Source organism: Ochotona princeps, chromosome 2 (assembly GCF_030435755.1).
Source record: "Ochotona princeps isolate mOchPri1 chromosome 2, mOchPri1.hap1, whole genome shotgun sequence".
Taxonomy (NCBI): domain Eukaryota; kingdom Metazoa; phylum Chordata; class Mammalia; order Lagomorpha; family Ochotonidae; genus Ochotona; species Ochotona princeps.
This window is the reverse complement of record NC_080833.1, coordinates 13777967-13800068: the sequence shown is the minus strand read 5'-3', so window position 1 is coordinate 13800068 and position 22102 is coordinate 13777967. Positions and strand designations below refer to the sequence as shown.

Genomic DNA, 22102 nt, shown 5'->3' with positions numbered 1-22102 from the left:
TTTTAGTCTGGAGTTCATAGTTGTAATGAGAGAGATGATGAGAGAATAAGAGAGAAAGGAGAGGATTATCATAGGCTTATTGCTTATTTCCTGGATGAAGTGTCTCATATTAAAACCATTTTCATTTTGGGGTCCATTTTCATTTTCAGAGGGGTCCTCCCCCCTCTGAGGACCCCTTTTTGAGCAGTATAGTGAATGATTCAGTGTAGGTAAAGCTGTGGCTGTTTGATCAGTTACAGTTAAATTGGTTTTGATCACAAGGATATGAATTGGATGAGTGCATACTGGTGTATCAATGGTTTTTCTTTAGTCATAACTTAGTACTTTTGTCCTCGGTGATTTAAATTGAGTAAGATTTTCAACCTTATGCAGACTACTGGGAAACTAAGACAGTAAATATTAAGTGAATGATTAAATTTCAAGATGGAATGTATCATTGTCAGTGTGATAAAATTAAGTAGATACGAATGTGAGGTGTTTGTTTATATGTGCATGATTGATGACTCATGTACAGAATGGATAAAATATGAGTTAGTAAATTTAGATGAGAGAAAATACATGTAAGATAGTTTATTATAAAGAACTCAACTTAGCAAGCCAAGTCGTCAGGTTAAAAAAAAAAGTATAGTTATATCATTAATACTAAATTGTGTCTTCCACTTTACTCTGATATGACCATAGCACGCATTTAAAAAAAAATCTGTTTGAAAGGCCAAGTTTCAGAGAGAGAGAGAAATAGATCTTCCCTTCCATCCACTGGCTCACTTCCCAAGTAGCTGCAGGAGCAGGGCTGGGTCAGGCTGAAAACAGGAGCTTCATTGTGGTCCTCACTTGTGTAGCAGGAATCCGAGGACTGGTGTCATCATCTGCAGCATCCCAGGCTATGTATGAACAAGATGTTGAAGGTAGAAGCCGAGCTGAATCTTGAACCTAGCCAGGTTCTCCGGTTAAGGATGTGTTTGATCCAAAGGACACCTTAACTGCTGGGCTAAACATGCTCTCTTACTGTTATTAAAATACCTATACAGACAGAATGTTTTTGGGCAGACTTAATACATAACTGACTATAAATCAGTTTGCTGCTGTGTTGTGAATTGTGTTCTAGTTAGTAGAAAATGAGAACTAAATATTTTCTTGGTGAAGCACTTTGAGGCTGATGTTTCTGGATTTGCTGAAAATCTGGCATGATGGGGTTGATACTACTGCATAGCAATTAAAACACCATTTGCAGTGCCAGCATCCCATATAGATGTCAGTTTGAGTTCTGGCTGCTACACTTCCAGTCCAGCTCTCTGCTTATGGCCTGGGAAAGCATTGTAGGTTGGCCCAAGTGCTTGGGTCTATGTCCCCACATGAGGAACACACAAGATGTTCTGGGTTCCTGACTTTGGCCTGGCCCAGCTCCAGTTGTTGCGGCCATTTGGGGAGTGAACCATTGGATGGAAGATGTGTGTGTGTGTGTCTCCCTTTTCTGTAATTATGGCTTTCAAATTTTTTTTTGTGTAAATTAAAAAAAATATTTTTATTGGGTCAGATTTACAGAAAAAGACAGAGAAGAAAGGTCTTCTGTCTGCTTATTTACTCCCCAAGTGGCCACAAAGGCCAGAGCTGAGCCGATCCGAAGCCAGGAGCCAGGAGCTTCTTCTGGATCTCCCACGTGGGTGCAGCATCCCAAGGCTTTGGGCCGTCCTCCACTGCTTTCCCAGGCCACAAGCAGGGAGCTGGATGGAAAGTGGAGCAATTGGGATACAAACCAGTACCCATATGGGATCCTGATGGATGCAAGTCAAAGACTTTAACCACTAGGCTATTGTGCCAGACCCTAAATGTTTTTTATTTTTTAAATTAATATAATAGGATCTAGTAATTAATACTGAAATGGGAATTTCTAGAGAATGGGAAAGCAGGTATAACTGAAATTATGAATTCTAAAGAGTTTGGAAAATTCTTTCATTTTATAAACTTAAATTATTTCTGGAAAGATGTGCAGAAATTTGGATGTTCATGTATTTTGCAATAGAGATATTAATGTATTTAATAGGCTGTTACTTCATCCTGCTGAGGATGTTAAGTTATTGTATTAATAGTGTGAGAAAACTCAATTCCATTGTGGAATTTGAACTTGATTAAATACCTCAGCTATCTATCTATCTATCTATCTATTTGTTTATTGCAAAGATTTTATTAATTTTTCTTGGAAAGGTAAATTTTACAGAGAAAGAAAGATAAAAAATCTTCATCTGCTGGTTCACTGCCCAAGGGGCTGCAGTAGCCGGAGCTGAGCCAATCTGAAGCCAGGAGCCATGAGCTTCTTTCAGGTCTCCCACATAAGTGCAGGATTCCAGGGCTTTGAGCCATCCTTTCCTGCTTTCCCAGACCATAAGCAGGGTAAGGGGTTGGGGAGTGGAGTGGCCAGAACAGAAATTGGTGCCCATATGGGATCCCAGTGCATGCAAGGTGAGGATTTAGCCACTAGGCTGTCTTGTTGGGCCCCACAACTATTTATTGAAAGAAAGATTTGAAATAGACTGATTTCATCTTCTTGCAATTTTTAACACCCCAACAATTTATTGAAACAAAATTTATTTGAAAGGTTTAGTGATGTGGATAGGGTGGGTTCAGAGAGAGAGAGATTTTTCTATTGCTGGTTCACTTCCAAATGCACACAAGCAGCTGGGGCTCCCATCCGGGTGTTAGGGACCCGAGTGCTTGAGCCCTGTTCCTGCCATCGGCCACCCAGGCGCTTCAGGAATGGAATGTGTGCATCCCAAGGTGTCGCTCAACCCACTCTTCTGCAACCTGTGCCCCTAATTATAATAATCTTGTTAGTGAGTAAAATAAACAGTAGAAATGAAGAGTCCTAGTATTACCTTTGGAAAGTTAATTGGAGTGGCTCAGCTTTGTAGGAATAGTACTGGAAGCTCACTTGCGAGTTTAATCTCATTGTGAGAGTGCTGTGCGAAAAGCAGCATTGTCACTTTAGAAGAATACATGTATTTTGCAACAGTCACGTGGCTACAAGGCAGAACTGAAATGCAAAAAAGGTCTTGCTGCAGCAAAGGTTTAATCTTAGTTCTGGAAGAATTGACAAACTGGTATTAAGGATTTTTGTCTGAAAACCTGGCAGGTGTTTGTATTTGTGTTTGGAACCTGCCTGTGTGTAGTTTAGATGAAACAACTCTTTGATGAGAGGTTTTTGCTGTTATCTTTTCTCACTGCAGTTTTTAAAATGAGCTCCTTAGAGGGGATGGTGGTGATACTAAGCTTGCTAATTCGAAAGACTTATCCAGAGACTGGGTCAGTGTTACCAATTTTAATGACCAAAGCAGGGATTTTGTTTCATTTTCCTTTCCACATCAGCAATTTATGGCTACTTAGATATAAATAAGTCCATTGGCAACTTCTGGTCACTCTTTGAAACATATGATGTGCAGCTCTTGCTTTGTATTCCATTCAGTGTCCTTGAATTAAGAAGGGACATGATTTTGAGAAGTATTAAATATAAACATCTTTTATATTAAAGGAAGCATTCTCTCATTTTGGGTTTTCTACGTTTATGGTCATTTGTCAAAAGTGCATTTGAATCATATGAGCTGCTTATTATCCATTGTACACAAATACAGTTTATATGGGATCTTTGTTGTAGTGCAGCACCCGGGTTAAGCTGCTGCTTATGATGATCGCATTCCATATTGGACAGCTGGTTTGTGTCTGGCTGTTCTGCTTTGGATCTAGCTCCCTGCTCATGTGCCTGGGAAAGTAGCAGAAGATGATCTAAGTGCTTGGACCCCTGCTGCCCACATGGGAACCAGGATGGAGCTGCTGGTTTCAGCCTGGCCAGTCCTGGTCTTTGTGGCTATTTGGGAGAATGAACCAGTGGATGCCAGAACTCTATCTCTCCTTCTCTGTCCCTCTGCCTTTCAAATAAATAATATGAATCCTCTAAAACAAAGTATAGTTATGCAGAAATTACTGCTATTCAACTGCTGGTGTCAAGCTTTTTATCTTAATACTTTAAAAAGGTTTCATTTTGAAGCCCAGAGTTACAGAGAGGAGAAACAGAAGTATTCTATCTTCTGATTCATTCCCTAAATGACTGCAGTGGTTGGAGCTGAGCAGGTACAAAGCCAGGAACGAGGAGCTTCTTCTGGGTCTCTCTTTGAGTACAGGGGCCCATGGACTTGAACCATCCTCCCTTGCTTTTCCAGACCATAAGCAGAGAGCTGAATCAGAAGTGGAACAGCGGCGACATGAACTGGTGCCCATATGAGATGTTGGCACCTGCAAGCAGAGGCTTAAGTGGACTGCACCGTAGCACCAACCCCTGGTGCTTCTGGTTGTTGATATTAGGTCATGAGTGCACGAGTGCTTTGAGTTTCTAAAGAACCGCTACCAGATAGAAGAATTTATATCTTTTCGTTTCAAAGCTGAGTAGAAGGAAAATTTTGTCGCTTAACACAGTGTCCTGCTGATAATGCTGAAATATTTTAAATTAAGTTACGCTGGGTAGCCTCTGTAAAAATGAGGAGCTGGTGGATAAATATGGGGAAGTAGTAACTAAAATGAACGAGGAAACAATTGTATTTGCTACTCCTGTGTTGAAACGGACAGCCTGGGCCTTTGTCAGCAATTTCGTCTGGGTGATTTAGGTTTGTGTTTTGAGTATTCTGCTTAGACTTTGAGATTCCATGAAATACTTTTTGTACCCTGCTTCTACCCCTCCCCTACAATGGGAATCACTTTTAGAGAGGTTGATTTAATGACATTAAAATATGAAAAACTTCTGTTTTCCTTTTTTTTTTTTTGTCAAAGTGTACAATACTACTAGTTGCTGCAAGTGCTTGGATCATTGACAGTGTTTTATGGGATCAATTTTCTGTTACTGCTAAAACAATCCATTTTTGGGTCATCCTTAACTCAGTCTTGCAGAATTCCCAGAGGTCCTGTGCAGCAGCCCCTCGAGGATCGAATCTTCACTCCCACAGTCTCAGCAGTCTACAGCACGGTGAGTGTCTGAAGGATGTTTGTCATGTTGTGTTTCTGCATTTGCATTTAAACCCTTAGTATTATAGACAGAGTTTACATAAGTCACATATTAGGTTTTTTGTTAAAAAAAATTCAGTAGATCAGAAATAGAATTAGGTGTATATATTATAATAGACATTTTTCCTATTGATCTAAGAAATGAAGTGGAAACAAACGTTGTGTTCAGATATATTGGTGTTTGCAACTGTTGCCTTTTCCTTCTCCCAGCAAATTGAAAGAGCGTTTTTAGAAGCTTGAGAGACATCTCTGCTAGTTTACTTTCCAAATATCCACTGTAACCAGAAGCTGTGGATGTTTGAACATGCTTAAAATTAGGAGCTGGGAATTTAGTCAAGGTCTCCCTATGGGTGGCAGAAACCAAATTTATATATATATATATATTTTAAACCATATATATATTTAAAACCATATATATGTGGTTATATATATATAGCCATATATATATATTTAAAACCATATTTTTATGTATATATTTAAAGATTTATTTAATTTCATTGGAAAGGGAGATGTACAGAGAAAAGGAGATATAGAAAGATCTTCTGTCCTCTGGTTCACTCTCTAAGCAGCCACAGTGGCTGGAGCTGATCTGATCCAGCCAGGAGCCTGGAAACTCTTCTGGTTCTCCCACTCAGGTGCAGGGTGCCAAGACCTTGGGTCATCCTTGACTGCCTTCACAGACTGTAAGCAGGGAGCTAGAAGGGAAGTGGAGCAGCTGGGATTAGAACTGGTGCCCATATGAATTGCAAGGCGAGGGAGAACTTTAGCCACTAGGCCACCATGCCAGCCCCCATTTTATTTTGTTTTTAACATTGTTTACATAGTTAAGTGGATGTGTGCCCATATGGGCCTATTATTAGGGTAGGGAGAATTGAGGTATGGAGGCAGGTAGGTGATACAAGTGTTTTAGTACTTCTTTTTCTTCTTCTTGAATCTGTGACAGGTGGGGTGGGATAAGTTGAAGGCCTGGGGTGAGGTCCCCAGCCCTGGAGCTGTGACTTATGGGTCCCCTACCAGGCCTGCTCCTGACCATGGATGTTGTACTTGCTAGAGGGTGCTCCAATCCAGGCTAATGTGATTTACCCTAGTCCCATCACTTGCCAGTGAGTGCTGCAGCCTAGCCCAGCTAAGCCTGCCCCCAGACACAGCCCATACACATGTCGACATGTGCTGTTGCTCTTTCTGGCCTGGCCCACACCCAGTCCCAGCTCAGATTTACCAGTGGAAGCAGCAGCCTAGCAGGGGAGTCCCCAAAGTTCTCCTGTCAGGCCCGCTTCCAGCCTGGTGTGTCCTCCCCTCAGTCTAAGCAATTGCCAGCTGGTGTTGCAGTCTGGCTTAGCCCAGCCCACCCCCAGTCCCAGTTTCTGCTGGCAGATACAATAGCCTAGCCCAGCTTGGCCTGCCGCCAGTCTGGCACTCAAGTGAACTGGCAGATGTTACAGTCCAGCCCAGCCTGCCCTGTGCCCCATCGTGGTTCTCGTGCATGCCGGTGCTTTAGACCGGCCTGATCCAGCCCACCCTGAGCATATTGTTAGGTGCTGTAGCCCAGCCTTGCCTGGCCTGCCCCCCAGCACTGGCTGTAGTGCTCACCAGCATGAGCTATGGCCTAGCAGGAACTTCCCAAAGTTCCCTTACTAAACCAATTCTCTGGCCCAGATATGGGTGCCAGTGGATTTTGTGGTCTAGCCTGGCATGGTCCACCCACAGTCCAGTCTTTGTGTGTAGTACCAGCAGGTGCTGCAGCTTGGCTGCTCCCAGCCCTGGCTCCTGTGAGTGTGAGTTCTGTAGCCATGCCTGTCATCAACCCCCAAAAAGCCATACAGAATCTACCTCTGTCTCCAGTTACCTTATGCTCTGATGGGTTTTGCAGCCCAACTTGAAGCAGCCTGTCCCTGCTAGACATATCTTTTTGATGACTGAGAACATTATTTTCTTTTTGGATGTTGTATCTTAAGTCTTTGAAGTTTTACTAACTTCAACATTTTAAGCTCTTTAAGTCACTCACATTACCATATAAAAATTTGACTAGAATAATAAATACTTGTTTTAAGAAGAAGCTTAATTTTTTTTTTTTTTTTTTTTTTTAAGATTTATTCATTTTATTACAGCCAGATATATACAGAGGAGAGACAGAGAGGAAGATCTTCCATCCGATGATTCACTCCCCAAGTGAGCCGCAACGGGCCGGTGCGCGCCGATCCGATGCCGGGAACCCGGAACCTCTTCCGGGTCTCCCACGCGGGTGCAGTGTCCCAATGCATTGGGCCGTCCTCAACTGCTTTCCCAGGCCACAAGCAGGGAGCTGGATGGGAAGTGGAGCCGCCGGGATTAGAACCGGCGCCCATATGGGATCCCGGGGCTTTCAAGGCGAGGACTTTAGCCGCTAGGCCACGCCGCCGGGCCCGAAGCTTAATTTTTATATTAAATGATTGATTATAAGTTTACATGTAATAAAATTCAAAGCAAATTTTAAATTCCTGACAGTAACCCTAGGGGAATTTAGAGCATGTTCTGAGTTAAACCTTATTACTTTATTTTAAAAAGAATTAGAAAGGGAGAGACGGAGAAACAGTGACAGAAAGAGATCCTCCATCTACTGGTCCAATCCCCGACTGACAGCAATGGTTTGGGCTGTGACAAGCCAAAGCCAGGAGTCTGGAGTTTCCTCTGGGTCTCCCATGTGGGTGCACGGGCCCAAGTACTTGGGCCATTTTCCATAGCTTTTTCTAGGCCATTGTCAGGAAGCTGCATTTGACATGGCACAGTGATATTGGCTATAGAGTCTAGTCCCAGGTGGACAACGGGACAAAGTGTTGGAGGACTGAGAAGGTGGCCTCGATGGAACAGGGCCAGTCCAGAAGACAGTAAAACTAATAGGGGGGCAGGTGGCATTCGCTCTGGGGACATGCAGCTGTTAGCAAGTCCTGGGAATGGCCATGGCTGTGCTCTGCTCTGCACGCCTGTGACGTGAAACAACGTGCACTGATACCACAGGCAGTGGCTTAATGTGCTACTGCTCAGTACTGACCCCAAGCCTATCTTCTTCTTTTTTTTTTTTAGGATTTGTTTTTATAGGAAAGGCAGATTTACAGAGAGGAAAGAAACAAAGATATTCCACCCACAAGTTCACTACTCAAATGGCTGCAGTGGCTGGAACTGAGCTGATCTGAAGTCAGGAGACGGGAGCCTCCTCTAGGTCTCCCATGGGGATTGGCAGGGGCCTGAGGACTTGAGGCATCCTCTGCTACATTCGCAGGCTACAGCAGGGAGCTGGATGGGAAGTGGAGCAGCTGGAGCATGAACTTGTAGGCTGAAGATAAGCCTGTTGTGCCACTGGACCTTCCCTCCTTCCTCCACGTCCTCCCCCTCTCCTACCACAAGCCTGTTTTTCTAGTATTTGAGAGCCCCATTATTTATCATGGATGTACTGGCTGCTTTAATGAAACTTTAGGGATGGGCTTTTGCTGCAGTGATTTAAGTCACCATTTGGGATGCCTGCGCTCCATATCAGGGCATGTTGTTTATGTAGTGGCCAGGGGTGTATAACAAATGTGTTACAATTTTTAACCTGAAGTTAGGAGATAGGGTGGAGGCAAGTTTTTGAAGATGTTAAAAAGTAACCTTCAGGTCAGGTGTAGGATAATTTTCCCTGATTTGTGTGAAACTACTGCTAGGTTTATATGTATTGTTCAGGTTTATACATGTTGCACATCAGCTACTTATGAGCTATTTACTTTTGTAGCCTCTTTCATTCTGTGTTTTTAAATTTATTTGTTAGATCAATTTGATCTTTACTATAGAAAATTACTGTCACATATAAGTTTTTGATTAGTTCATGAAGTATATGTAAATGTTGTACCTATTCTGAGAGGACAAAGAATTTTAAATAGTATAAATGATCTTGAGTATGTTGTTCTCTGCTTTTAGTAAGCTATTTCTAGCCCTAGTTAAGTTTCTGTTTCACTTTGGCCATTTGGCGTGCATTCTTGGCTTAATTGGCAGGATAGTGGTTGAGGAGCTGCTTTCAACTCATTCCTCCTTTTCCTCAGCTCTGGAATTTTTTATTTATCTCTATTCCTCCAATGTCTAGGTTCATTACCATATTTTTTATGTCATAAAATAAAGGCTCATCTTTGGTTCACCTCCTGCTGCCTTGGCATGTCATGGCAATATGTCACTTTTGTGAAATTCTTTGAAAGGCAGTGAGACTTTTGGCCAGTCTAAGAATTCTTTCATGAAGGTTTTACTTTATTATGCCATTTACAGAGGCGCGTATATCAGACATTTTAGATAGGTTCTCTGCTAATAATCAAAGAAACATTACAAGATGGACTCCACTTTTAGAATTCCTTTTTTAAAATTTTGTTAAGACAAGTTTCTCTTTGGAACATTGATTGGAGACCAGAAGGCAGGATATGTCATGATTTATCATTAGCCATAATTAACAGTAGGGTGGTTAATCATAGAAATATGAAGGGAATCAAGGAAATATTTTACTTTTTTCTTAAAGGTTTATTTTTATTTGAAAACCTGATTTCAGAGAGAGAGGGAGAGAAAAAGAGAGAAAGAGATCTGCTATCTTCTGGTTCACTCCCCAAATGGCCGCAGTAGCTGGGATGCCCACATGGGATCCCAGTGGTTAAAGGGGAGGGATTTGAGCAGCTGTTCTGGGCCCTAACAAAATATTTTTCTAAACTTGAGTAAGAACAGCATGAATTATAGAGGAGAAATGTCAAAGTTAAAGATGCTCAAGTTAAATATATAGATAACTTAGGTTTGTGCATGTGTCTGTGATACAGTCTATGGAGTTTTACCGTTTTACAATTTTTAAAATGTTTATTTTTTATTGGAACGTTAGATATACAGAGAGGAGGAGAGACAGAGAGGAAGATCTTCTGTCTGATGATTCATTTCCCAAGTGGCTGCAATGGCCGGAGCCAAGCTGATCCGAAGCCAGGAGCCAGTCTCTCATGCAGGTGTAGGATGCCAAGGCTTTAGGCCATCCTCAACTGCCCTCCCAGGCCACAAGCAAGGAGCTGGATGGGAATTGGGCAGCTGGGACATGAGCTGGCATATATACAGGATCCCAACGCATGCAAGGCGTGGTCTTTAGCCATAAGGCTACCTCACCATGCCCCATTTTACAATTTTTTAAAATATATTTTGCTTATGGGAATTTAATTTTATTACCAGTTAGAACAATACACTTAATAATGACACTGTTAAAAGAAGCAGCAGTCTGTTTTGGAGGTGGTAATATTTCTTATTAATTTCATTTGAAAAAAACTTTTAAGATTTATTTGTTTTATTGGAAGTTAGATTTATACAGAGTGGGAGATACAGAGAGAAAAATCTTCCATTTTCTGGCTCACTCTGCAAGTGGCCACAACAGCGGAGCTGAGTCAGTCTGAAGCCAGGAGTCAGGAGCTTTGGAGATTCTTCCATGTCTTGCACGTGGATGCAGGGTTCCAAAGCTTTGAGACGTTCTTGACTGCTTTCCCAGGCCACAGGCAGGGAGCTAGATGGGAAGTGGTTGGATATAAACTGGTGCCCCAATGGGATGCCGGCACATGCAAGGCAAAGATTTAGCTGCTAGACTGCTGTGCCAGGCCCTTTCTTTTGAAAATTTTGGTTATTTAACTTGCTGTCTGACAAATAAATTACTGTTTAGTACTATAAAGTATCATGATTATTTTTAACTCATTTATGCTTTATAAAGTCTTTTTTGTTTCTGTAGCTTTATATAATCTAATTAGAAAATCAACCCACTGTCATCATTTCTATTCAATATAGATCTAGAAATCTCAGTTGCAGTTATTAGACAAGAAAAATAAATCATAGAGGTTATAAAAGGGAAAGGTGAGAGTCAAGTTATTTCTGTTTGTAGATGATGTGATTGCATACATTGGGGAACCAAAGATTCTGCTGAGATAATCTTGAAGCTCATAAGAGCATTTGTCAAAGTTTCAGGATATAAAATCAACATTCACAAGTTAGTAACCTTTGTATTACACAGACAGTGCTATGACTGAAAAAGGATTTGTAAGATCAGTCCCATTCACACAGCTACAAAAAATTTAAAGACATTGGGATAAATTAAAGCAAGGATGTAAAAGAACTTTACAGTGAAAATTCCAAAAAATATGGAAAGAAATGGATAACACCAAAAAAAGAGAAAATCTTCTATGTTCATCTATGAATGAATGAATATCATTAAAAATGTCCATACAACCCAAAACAATTTGTAGATTCAGCTTTCTCACAATTAAAGTATCAAGGATGTTCTTATATCTGGAAAAATGACCTTAAAATTCATACAGAATCATGAGACCCCAAATAGCTAACACAATCCTAAACAGTAAAAATAAAGCTGGAAGTTCACAATACCTGATTTTAAAGCGTATTACGCGGAAGTTATCAGAGCACTAGGTACTGGTATGAGACTAGACATGTTAACCACTGAGAGAGAATATAATCCCTGGGGATTAATATGTGCATCTGCAACCAGTGGCGTTTGTCAAACAAGCTAGTCACTCTGTAGAGAAATAATGGTCTCTTTAATAAATGGTGTCAGGAAAATTGGATCTCTGCCTGCAGAAATATGTACCTTACCTTATATAAAAATAAGCTTATAGGGCTAGTGTGATGGCTCAATGGCTAAATCCTTGCCTTGCATGTAACAGGATCTCATGTGAGCATCGGTACCTGTCCTGGCTGCTCCACTTCCCATCCAGCCCCCTCTTTGTGGCCTAGGAAAGCAGTTGCGGATGGGCGAAGGCCTTGGGATTCTGTATTCATGTGGGAGACTGAGAAAAAGGTCCTGGCTCCTGGCTTCAAATCGGCTCAGCTCTGACTGTTGCAGCCATTTGGGGAGTAAACCAATGGATGAAAGATCTTTCCTCTCTGATCTGATCTGTGTTTACAATAAAATAATAGTGGTAGTAGTAGTAGTAATATAATAAAATAAACTTACAGTGGATTAGGAATGTAAAATATAAAACCTAACACTGTTAAATGATTACATTTACCAAATGATAACATAGGGGAAACACTATATGTCAGTGGCATTGGCACAGACTTCTTGGAAAAGACCCAGTAGCACAGCTAATAAAGGCAAGAATTGACAAATAGTATTGTATCAAGCTAACACAGCAAGGGAAACAGCAAAGGGATAACTGATAGAATGGGAGAAACTATATATTTTTTTATATACAGAGAGAAGGAGTTACAGAGAGAAAGATGTTCCATTTGCTGGTTCACTCCCCAAGCAGCTGCAACAGCTAGAGCTGAGCCGATCTAAAGCCAGGAGGCAGCAGCTTCTTCCAGGTCTTCCCATGCGTGTGCTGCAGGGTCCCAAGGCTTTGGGATGTCTGCAGCTGCCCTCCCAGGCCACAAACAGAGAGAGTGGAAAAGCTGGGACATGGACCGGCACCCATATGATATCCCAGTGTGTGCAAGGCAAGGATTTTAGCCATGAGGCTAATGTGCTGGTCCCGGGAGAAAATATTTGCAAACTGTATATTTAGTAAAGGATTAATACCCAAAATATATAAGAAGCTCAAGAAATTCAATAATAACAAAACCAGAAATATAGTTATGAAATGAGTAAAGGGCATGCATAGGCATTTTTCAAAAGATTGCATAAAGACTATTTGAGAGACAGTTTGTCTCACTCTCTCTGACACTCACACACAATATCCTCCATCTGTTGGTTTTCTTCCTAAATGCCTGCAGTAGGTGGGGCTTTAGACAGAAACTTTATCTGGATCTCATGTGGTGGCAGGGTCTCAAGAACTTGAACCATTATGCATTGTCTTCAGAAATCTGGTTCAGAAATGGAGTGAATGGCTGGAACTTGAACTCCCTCTCTGATTTTGGATGTGAGCATCTCAATGGCAGATCGGGATAACCCACTACACCATAGTGCCTACTTCACTTTGTGTTTAAAATTTGTATTAACTTGTTATACTTGGGTACTTTATGGTGTCATGTTATTTTTTAATACTGTTGTCATGAACTTGAAGTCTTTCCTACTACCAAAAACTTAGCATGTCTGTCTTCTCCCAAACTCTCCTTCTGCCTTTTGAATTGTTTCCTTTTTATCTTCTTCCATCATTTAGCTACTTGTTGTCATGGATTTATATATACTTTTCTGATCTTTTTTTTTCTTTAAGATTTATTTTTTTTATAGCAAAGTCAGATATACGGAGGAGGAGAGACAGAGAGGAAGATCCTCCGTCCGATGATTCACTCCCCAAGTGAGCCATAACGGGTCGGTGCGCGCCGATCCGATGCCGGGAACCTGGAACCTCTTCCAGGTCTCCCACACGTATGCAGTGTCCCAATGCATTGGGCTGTCCTCAACTGCTTTCCCAGGCCACAAGCAGGGAGCTGGATGGGAAGTGGAGCTGCTGGGATCAGAACCGGCGCCCATATGGGATCCCGGGGCGTTCAAGGCAAGGACCTTAGCCGCTAGGCCACGCCGCCGGGCCCACTTTTCTGATCTTGATATAAAAAGAATCAAGCTATAATAATTTTGAGAGTTACAGGTTTCTGCTATCTCAGTGTTTTGTTCCTGAATGAAAATGTAAAATAATCCATCAGTCTGTTGTAGTTGTATTTTCTAGTGGACTGCCTCCCACACCTCACAGTAGGGTTTGATTTTTTATTAAATGTGATTTAAATCATAGCAGTTGTATTGAGTTTGGTAGTTTTGAAGAATTAACTTCCAACAATTTATTATTTTTGGAAGACAGAAATATCAACTGACTTACATCTTGCCTGCAGTTGGAAGTTGGTGCCCCAGTACAGGTCTTCCATGTGGGTTGGCATCCAGTATGTAACTGTTCGACTATTGTCTCCTTCCTGTAGACTGATGATCAGGATGGTGGAGTTAGGATTCGAACCCAGGCACTCTGATATTGGAGTTGTGCATCCCAGTAAGCTTCTTAGCCACTAGGTCAAATGCCCTCTGCCAAAGTTTTGTTTTTAAGTGTAACATTGTATAGTATGAATGGCTGTTATAGCATTCATAATCATAATTTGAACAACTTAAGTAGTTTCTCAAGGAAGTGAGCCATAATATATAAAGTATAAGTTTGTAGACGAGTTTTTGGCTTAAAGGGTCTGTCTCTTACATTTGTTATTTTAATAACGTATATATAAAATACATAGTATATATAAAATACATATTCACACATCTATGTATGTTTGTAGTTTTCTATGTTTTGAATAATTTCATTTGGTTAAGAGTCCAGAAGCAACATTAATGAGTTAAAATATATGTATAGGATTTGAACCACTTCGGTTTTCTCTACTTTATTGACACTGTGAAATTATGATAGCTTAACATTTGAGGCAAGAAGTACAAGAGTGTGGCCTTTCTGTTCTATCTTGACAATTTGAGATCTTACGTTTCTGCATTTTTTTGCTAGCTTGATAGATCAAAAATGGTATTTCATAATTTACAAAATAAGAAATAGCAGGTATATCACTGTGGAAGAATATTTATCTTTGATAAAATAATGATGTCATTTATTTTAATAAAATATTAAGTGCTGATTTCCTAATTCTGTAAGAATAGAATGAGAAATTTTTAAAGGTTTTTTGTAATGTGGATTTATTATTATTATTATTATTATTATTATTATTATTACATTTGGAAGGCAGATAGAGATCATTTGTCTGCAGGTTCACACCTCAGATGCTCCCTGTATTTTCAGAACTGAGCCAGTCCTAATCTGGGAACTGAGATCTTAATTGGGTCTTGAGCCATCTCTGTGTGCACCCTAGTGGAATATTATTGTTGTTCATTGTTATAGAGTTTAATTCACAGTTCTCCAATTTTGGATTACCTTGGTCAGTGGTTCTTTTTTTGTTTTTTTTAAAGATTTTTTTTTGTTATTTTTATTACAAAGTCAGATGTACTGAGAGGAGGAGAGATAGAGAGGAAGTGGAGCTGCGGGATTAGAACCAGCGGCCATATGGGATCACGGCGAGGACCTTAGCCACTAGGCAACGCTGCTGAGCCCGGTCAGTGGTTCTTGACTGGTGGTGATTTTTGGTCCTCTGGGAAATTGGCAGTGTCCTGAGAGGCATTTGGCATTGTTAGTGGTGGGGGTTTGGAATGCTAATGGCATGATTGGGTGGAGGCGGTGGATGCAGCCGAATGCTCAAAGTGCTCATGAAAGCTTCATAGCAACGTATCATCCAACCCAAAATGCTGAATATGCAGTATTCATTAACTCTAGTGTTGATTTTTCTTAAGTGGTAGGCAAAATTAAGGTTAGTTAACATTTATGGACATTTATTCAGGTAGTATTAAATACTTGTAATAGTTCTATACTAGGTACTGATAGAAAAACATTTGTATGATAGGAAACAGATAACTAATAGTAAGTGCTTATAACTGTTAAATCTGTGAAGATGGCATTTGAAGTGATTACTCAGCCATGAACAGCATTCAACTCTTCAGATAAGGAGAAATAACAGGAACCTTCCAAAGATGTGTTTCTATAGAAGTCTCAGAGCTTTCCCAGAGGAAGAGCCCTTCTAATGATGGGAGTTTCCTATTGCTGAAGCAGTTTGGAATTGGAGGCTCAGAAACAAGCTGATAGAAGCTTGCCTGGTGAGCACTTGAAGTGTGGCTAGTACCATTGAGGAACTGAATTTTAAATTTTATTGCATTTCCATTCATTTAAATGTATGTAGCTAAATGTGGCTGCTATTGTTGTAGAGGCTAAAATAGTGTAGGTCATATGAGTTATACAAGATTATGATAAGATACTTAGATTCTCCTTGATGTACACAAGGACAGGAGCTATGGAAATGATAAAAAATCTAAATTATGAAAGTATTGTGATTGATCAAATTGGATGGATTGGCGTTTGTATGCTCTATAGGAAGCAGAATGTTAAGAGTGGATCATAATGGTGCTTCCTCGTTCAGCTCTGCTTATTGTGGGACGAATTGCTTAGCATCTTTGCATCTCAATTTACTTGCTTATTAGTCAGACAGCTAATAGTACTGATCTACAAAGATCATTATGTAGACTGAATGAGAACTGCTAACGCCTGGTATGTTGTCGTCACTAAGATGTTTAGCAGCAGCTACTGACATCATCTCGTCTCTGTGTCCACTGCCCTTAAATGCAAGGTGCAAACTACTGTAATAAACAGTACTTTTAGATGATGAAACTAAATCTGAGTACATTTAATGCAGTGTTAAATAAAATGTTAATTTTTTAGTTTTTAAGAATGTTTCTTTGGAAGACAGAGCAACAGAAATGGATGGAGAGAAAGAAAGAAAACTAGTTCAAAGACAGTGAGCATGAGCACTATCCAGCATCTCCAGGTGGCCATGATGGCTGGGGCTGGTCCAGTGCAAGGCTAGCACCAGAAGCGCAGATTTCCACCTTGTTTCCCATGTAAGTGGCAAGGGCTCAAGTACTTAAATGATCTTCCCCTACTTCCACAAGCCCATTAACAGGGAGCTGGAACGGAAGCGAAGCTTCTGGAACCGAAACCATCCAATGTAGAATACTGGTGTTGCAAGGAGAGCTTTAACTCTGTTATGGCACAACAGTAGCACCACATTAAAACAGTATTTAAAAAAAAATATTATTTGGGGAGAATCAGATGGCGGAATAGGGTAAGGACACATTTAAACGGACGGAAAAACATCTAATCAGGATGAAGCAGAGAGGACATATTCCAGGAAATAGGAGAGGACAGAACAACAGCAGAGGGATACCTGGAGAATGACTGACAGACACAGGAAAGCAGCGGACACAACGGTGTGGTGTTGCAGTGACTGATACTCCAGCAGCATTCAGCTAACAGTGATCTGAACTCCACCAGCAGCCAGAACTCCACCAGCAACCAGGTGGGAAGGGACTTTCACTGGGAGATTGGGAGGTAAAGCCAGACAAAGAACTGTCTGTCCTGCTGGTCCGTTTGATTTGCCCTGGAGCAGAGACAGAGCAGCAGATCCCAGACAGACAATGCGAGAACAGGGTGGATTTCACAGCCCAGTCAGCCCCCTAGAGCTGCATTGGGCACCATTTTGTGTAAGGAGGCAAAGGCAAGGGAAAGGACTGAGCATGTGCTGAGCTGGGAGTGAGCTCATTTCTGACTCGGTGAACTGCATCAACGTGGCATTCTGCAGGTTCCACCCAAGACAGGTCTGGGTAGGCCTCAGACCTGATTGCTAGCAGATCAAGAGTTCTAGTAGTGGTACGTCAGGCACCATTTTGTACACTGTGGCAAGCGCTTTGGGACTGCAGGGGACAACAGTGAACTGCGCATGTGCTGAGCTTGCGAGAACTCACTGAGTTCAGTGGATTGCACTGGTCCCGTAGAAAAATAATACCGACTGTGGCATCGTAAAGGTCGAAGTAGGTCCGTGTGGCACCCAGACCTAACATCCAACAGGTTCCAGCAAGATCAGCGCCACCAACAACCTAACTATATAGGACACCTGGTGTCTCTCTAATCCTGGGACCTGCTCCAACTGAAAGTGGGAGAAAGGTTGCAGAGACAGTGGTGCAACCTCAGCAAGGTATCACAGGAGGTGGAGAGTGGTGAGCCAGGAGCTGGGGCTGTGGAGACCATGGTGGAAATCTGACATAACCCAGACCTGGAACTCACTGGAGGTTGTGGCACAAGTGGCTGCAAGCAAAAAGTTGTGTACCAACTGCAATAAGTAAAATCACATTGTAGACCTGTGGATAACAGAGCTTAGAAACCTGCCCCAAGGAGAAAACTCTGCTAATCAGAAGTGCAATGACCAAGAGCAAAAGAAGAGACAAAGGCACAATGAATATGACTGAAAACTCCCCTGCAAAGGAGCAAAAGCCTTTGCCAATCTCAGAGTTAACTGAGGAAGACATAGAGAAAATGGGGCATACAGAATCCATAAGACTCATTTTAAAGCTTCTGATCAACAATGAGAGACACATACAAGAGTTCAAAGAATTTAAGGAAGCAATAAAACAAATCAAGGCTGATATATCAGAAATTAAGAACACAGTAGAGCAAATTAAAAGTACAATGGAGAGTCTCCAAAATAAAATGAAGCAAGCAGAAGAAAGAATCTCAGAATTGGATGGTATTTCCTGTCATCAGGGAGAAGCAAACAAAAAGCTGGAAGCAGAGCTGGATCAGGCCAAAAAAAGTATTCAAGAACTGAAAGACACTATTAAGAGGCCAAATCTAAGAGTTATGGGAGTCCCAGAAGGTACAGGAAGAGAAGCTGAATTTGCAAATGTATTTAATGAAATAATAAAGGAAAATTTCCCTAATCTGGAGAAAGAATTGGGAAACAAGATCCAGGAGGGGCATAGAACTCCCAACAGGCTTGATCAAAAGCAGTCTTCACCAAGACACATGATCATCAAGCTCTCTTCAATCAAACATAAGGAAAAGATCCTGAAATGTGCATGTGAAAAAAATCAACTGACATATAAACGAATGCCAATGAAACTCACAGGAGACCTCTCACAGGAAACTCTACAGGCCAGAAGAGAATGGAGTGACAGATTCTAGATTCTAAAAGAAAAAAATTGTCAGCCTAGGATAACATATCCAGCAAAGCTTTCTTTTGTCTTTGAAAATGAAATAAAATTCTTCCACAGAAAAGTTATAAGAATTTGCCTCTTCCAAACCTGCCCCACAAATGATACTGAAAGATGTTCTGTTGACAGAGAAGTGGAATAGCACCCAATGAAACCAAAGACAAACAGGAAGCACATCCCTGTAAAATGACAACAGAAGACTAAACCAATGAACAACCCATTCTTAAAATGACAGGACCGAAGTACCATCCATACATGTTAAACTCTGAATGTAAATGGCCTAAGTTCAATCAAACGTCATGGATTAATAGAGTGGATTAAAAACAAAACAGCATCTGTTTATTGTCTAGAAGAGACATACTTCAACAAAAATCAGTGGAAAGTATATTGCATGGATTTTGTTGTTTTCTGTTAGTTTCATTTCTTCAAAACACTTCCTTCTGATTAAATCATTCAGTGACTCATAGATCATAGAGTAGCATCATTTTCTTCAAGAAGGTTCTTGATTTTCATCTCTTCAGCTACATGTTAGGCATTTAGTAGCATGTTATTTAACTTCTTGGTGTTGTTAATTTCTTTTTTCTCCTGGATGTTGATTTTGTTTTGTGGCTTTTCATTTAAGGGGATGTATAGTAGCTGTGTAATGGAGACTGTCATATCTAGTAACATGTTATTTAACTTCATGGCGTTGTAAATTTCTATTTTTCTTTTTATTGTTGATTTTGTATTATGACTTTTCATTAGAGGGGATGTACAGTAGCTGTAAATGGAGACTAAGATCCAGATGTGAGGATACAATGTAGTATTCATTTCTACTTCCAGACAAAGATGGACTTACAATGAAACTGTGTGCTATATCTTGATAATAGGATGCTGGACACTCTGCCATTGTCCATGCCCGCAATGATGGACATATGATTGTGTATGAAGAACTATATTTTAGTAATGATATAGGTGGATCTAGGCGGTGTGGGGAGGGAATTGGGGATGGGATAAGGGAAATGCCAGGAGCCTATGGAGCTGTATCATAAAATGATGATAATAATAATAAAATGTTAAAAAACTTTTATAGGCATTTGTTTCAAACTGGGTTTATCTTGGGTAATCTTGAAGTTGATGTTTTGTCTGAAACTGGATGAAATTTGAAACATTTTTGTACTTGCAAAATACCAAATTTTCTTACTACTATGTGTGTGTACTAACATACGTGATTAGAAAAATAAATCTCATATTCCACAAAAAAATATGATTTGTTTTTACCTAAGAGGGAGACACAGAGAGAGATAGATCCATCCAGTGGGTCACTCCCCAAATCCTGCTGGGCTAGTCAGAAGTCAGCAGCTATGAGTCCTCTGGATCTGCTGTGTGGGTATATTGGACTAATGTTTGGGACCTTCCTTTGCTACATTCCCAGGCTACAAGCAGGGAGCTGGATTGCAAGTGGAACAGCTGGGACCCACACCTGTGCCCTTATAGGGATGCAGGTGTGGCAGATGAAAGCTTAGCCTGCTTTGCCACAGTGCTGGCCCCACACATTTTAAATTTTTATTGGAAAGTCAGATTTCCAGAGAGAAGGAGAGAGAAGAGAGAGCTCTTCTATTCTCTGGTTCATTCCCGAAGTGGCCACAACGGCCGGAGCTGAGCTGAACCGAAGCCAGGAGCCAGGAACTTCTGGGTCTCCCACGTGGGTTCAGAGTCCCAAAAGGGCCATCCTCTACTGCTTTCCCAGGCCATGAGTAGGGAGATGGAAGGAAACTGGAACAGCCAGGATACGAACCAGCGACCATATGGAATCCCGGCACATGCGAGACAAGGATTCAGTCAGTAGGCTACCACGCTTGGTCCACATTTCCAATTTTTAATAAGATACTATTAATAGCTTGTGAAATAATGGTAAGTCTAACTATATTAAACAAAAAAATAGACTTAAATAGACTGGTAAGTATATAGGACAGAAAACTTAGAAAATTAAGTAATAGAAGATGGATACTATCAACCTCATGCTCTAAGTATTTGTTAACATTTTTTATAATTTTTAGCCATTGGTATGTTGATTCATTTTAAATAATTTCATCTAAAGCTTTTTTTGTAGGAATAATGCAATTTTAGCTGTATTGACCAGGTGTTAATATAGCAGTAGATTATTGTCACTTTATTCTTATAAATGATTTCCTTCTCCTTGACTTAAAGGAGGGAAAAGTAGCATTTGGAAAACAGCTCCAAATGCTTTCCAAATGCCGGGTTTTACAGATGGTATTTGTGGTTGCAATTACTCTCTGGGGAATCTTCTAAGGAAATGTCAGGAAAATTCTGGATCATATAGGATTTTTTTAGTTCTGTTATGTACTTTTGGTACGAAACTAAGCTAAAGTGAATTTTCTATATTTATATCTCTTGTCATTAACTAATATTTAAAAATTCATTACACCTATTATCTATAATTCTTTGACACTTTATTGAAGATTTAATCTGTTACTGGTGTTGGCTGGTTGGCCATGATTCTCTTTTGCTGATTATGTTCAGAAAGACGAAAGTAGGTATAATTAAGCAGAGTTCATTAAAATACATTCCAAGGGATTAATGGGCCAGGTGACAGAAAATGTGCTACCTTTCCTGGTTTGGAGTTTTAATCTTTAAAGCTCATAATTTACATTTGTGCTTAGGTAGTCAGCACATGTGGCTATAAATTAGACTTTTCTCATCTGGCTGAGCTTCCACTGTATCAGGATACTTTAAACAGAAGTTTGTGCTACAAAGTAGGCTGTCTGTGGTGGGCCCTGGCCCTGGTGCAGGGTCCTTGGTTTCATCCCTAGCTGAATGTTGTAGGGCCTGTTCCTCAATAGTGATTTGTGAAGTATTATTGTTTTGTCAGGCATCTTTTTAAAACATAGCTTTTATTTTATTTTTAATATTGTTTATATATTTGAGGTGCATCCCTCTGATTAAGGCATGGAGGATCAGGTGTGGAGGAAGGTGGGTGGGACAAATGTTGTTTATTTGTTTATTTTTTTTTAAGATTTATTATTATTGGAAAGCCGGATATACAGAGAGGAGGAGAGACAGAGAGGAAGATCCTCCGTCCGATGATTCACTCCCCAAGTGAGCCGCAACGGGCCGGTGCGCATCGATCCGATGCCGGGAACCAGGAACCTCTTCCGGATCTCCCACGTGGGTGCAGGGTCCCAAAGCCTTGGGCCGTCCTCAACTGCTTTCCCAGGCCACAAGCAGGGAGCTGGATGGGAAGTGGAGCTGCCGGGATTAGAACCAGTGCCCATATGGGATCCCGGGGCGTTCAAGGCAAGGACTTTAGCTGCTAGGCCACGCTGCCGGACCCTATTTGTTTATTGGTTTGTTTATTTATTTCTCCTCTGTTCATTTGGGGAGAATGAAAGAGGGCCATTCCTTGCTGTCAAATTTCAGCACCCGAGGAAGAGGGATGATCATTTGCTGATGCCTTAGAGATCCTGATGTTGGGAAGCGTATTCT

At 40.9% G+C, this 22102-nt stretch overlaps 1 protein-coding gene across 12 annotated transcripts in view; it reads left to right on the top strand.

Moving 5' to 3' along the window:
* Positions 1-22102, top strand: part of EIF4G3 (eukaryotic translation initiation factor 4 gamma 3) — a 352621-nt gene that overhangs the window by 89216 nt on the left and 241303 nt on the right. For all 12 annotated transcript variants that reach the window (XM_058676306.1, XM_058676302.1, XM_058676366.1 and 9 more), the window contains exon 2: positions 4930-5005. In XM_058676306.1, the coding sequence (XP_058532289.1) occupies positions 4930-5005 (76 nt within the window). The remainder of the gene's footprint in view (positions 1-4929; positions 5006-22102) is intronic.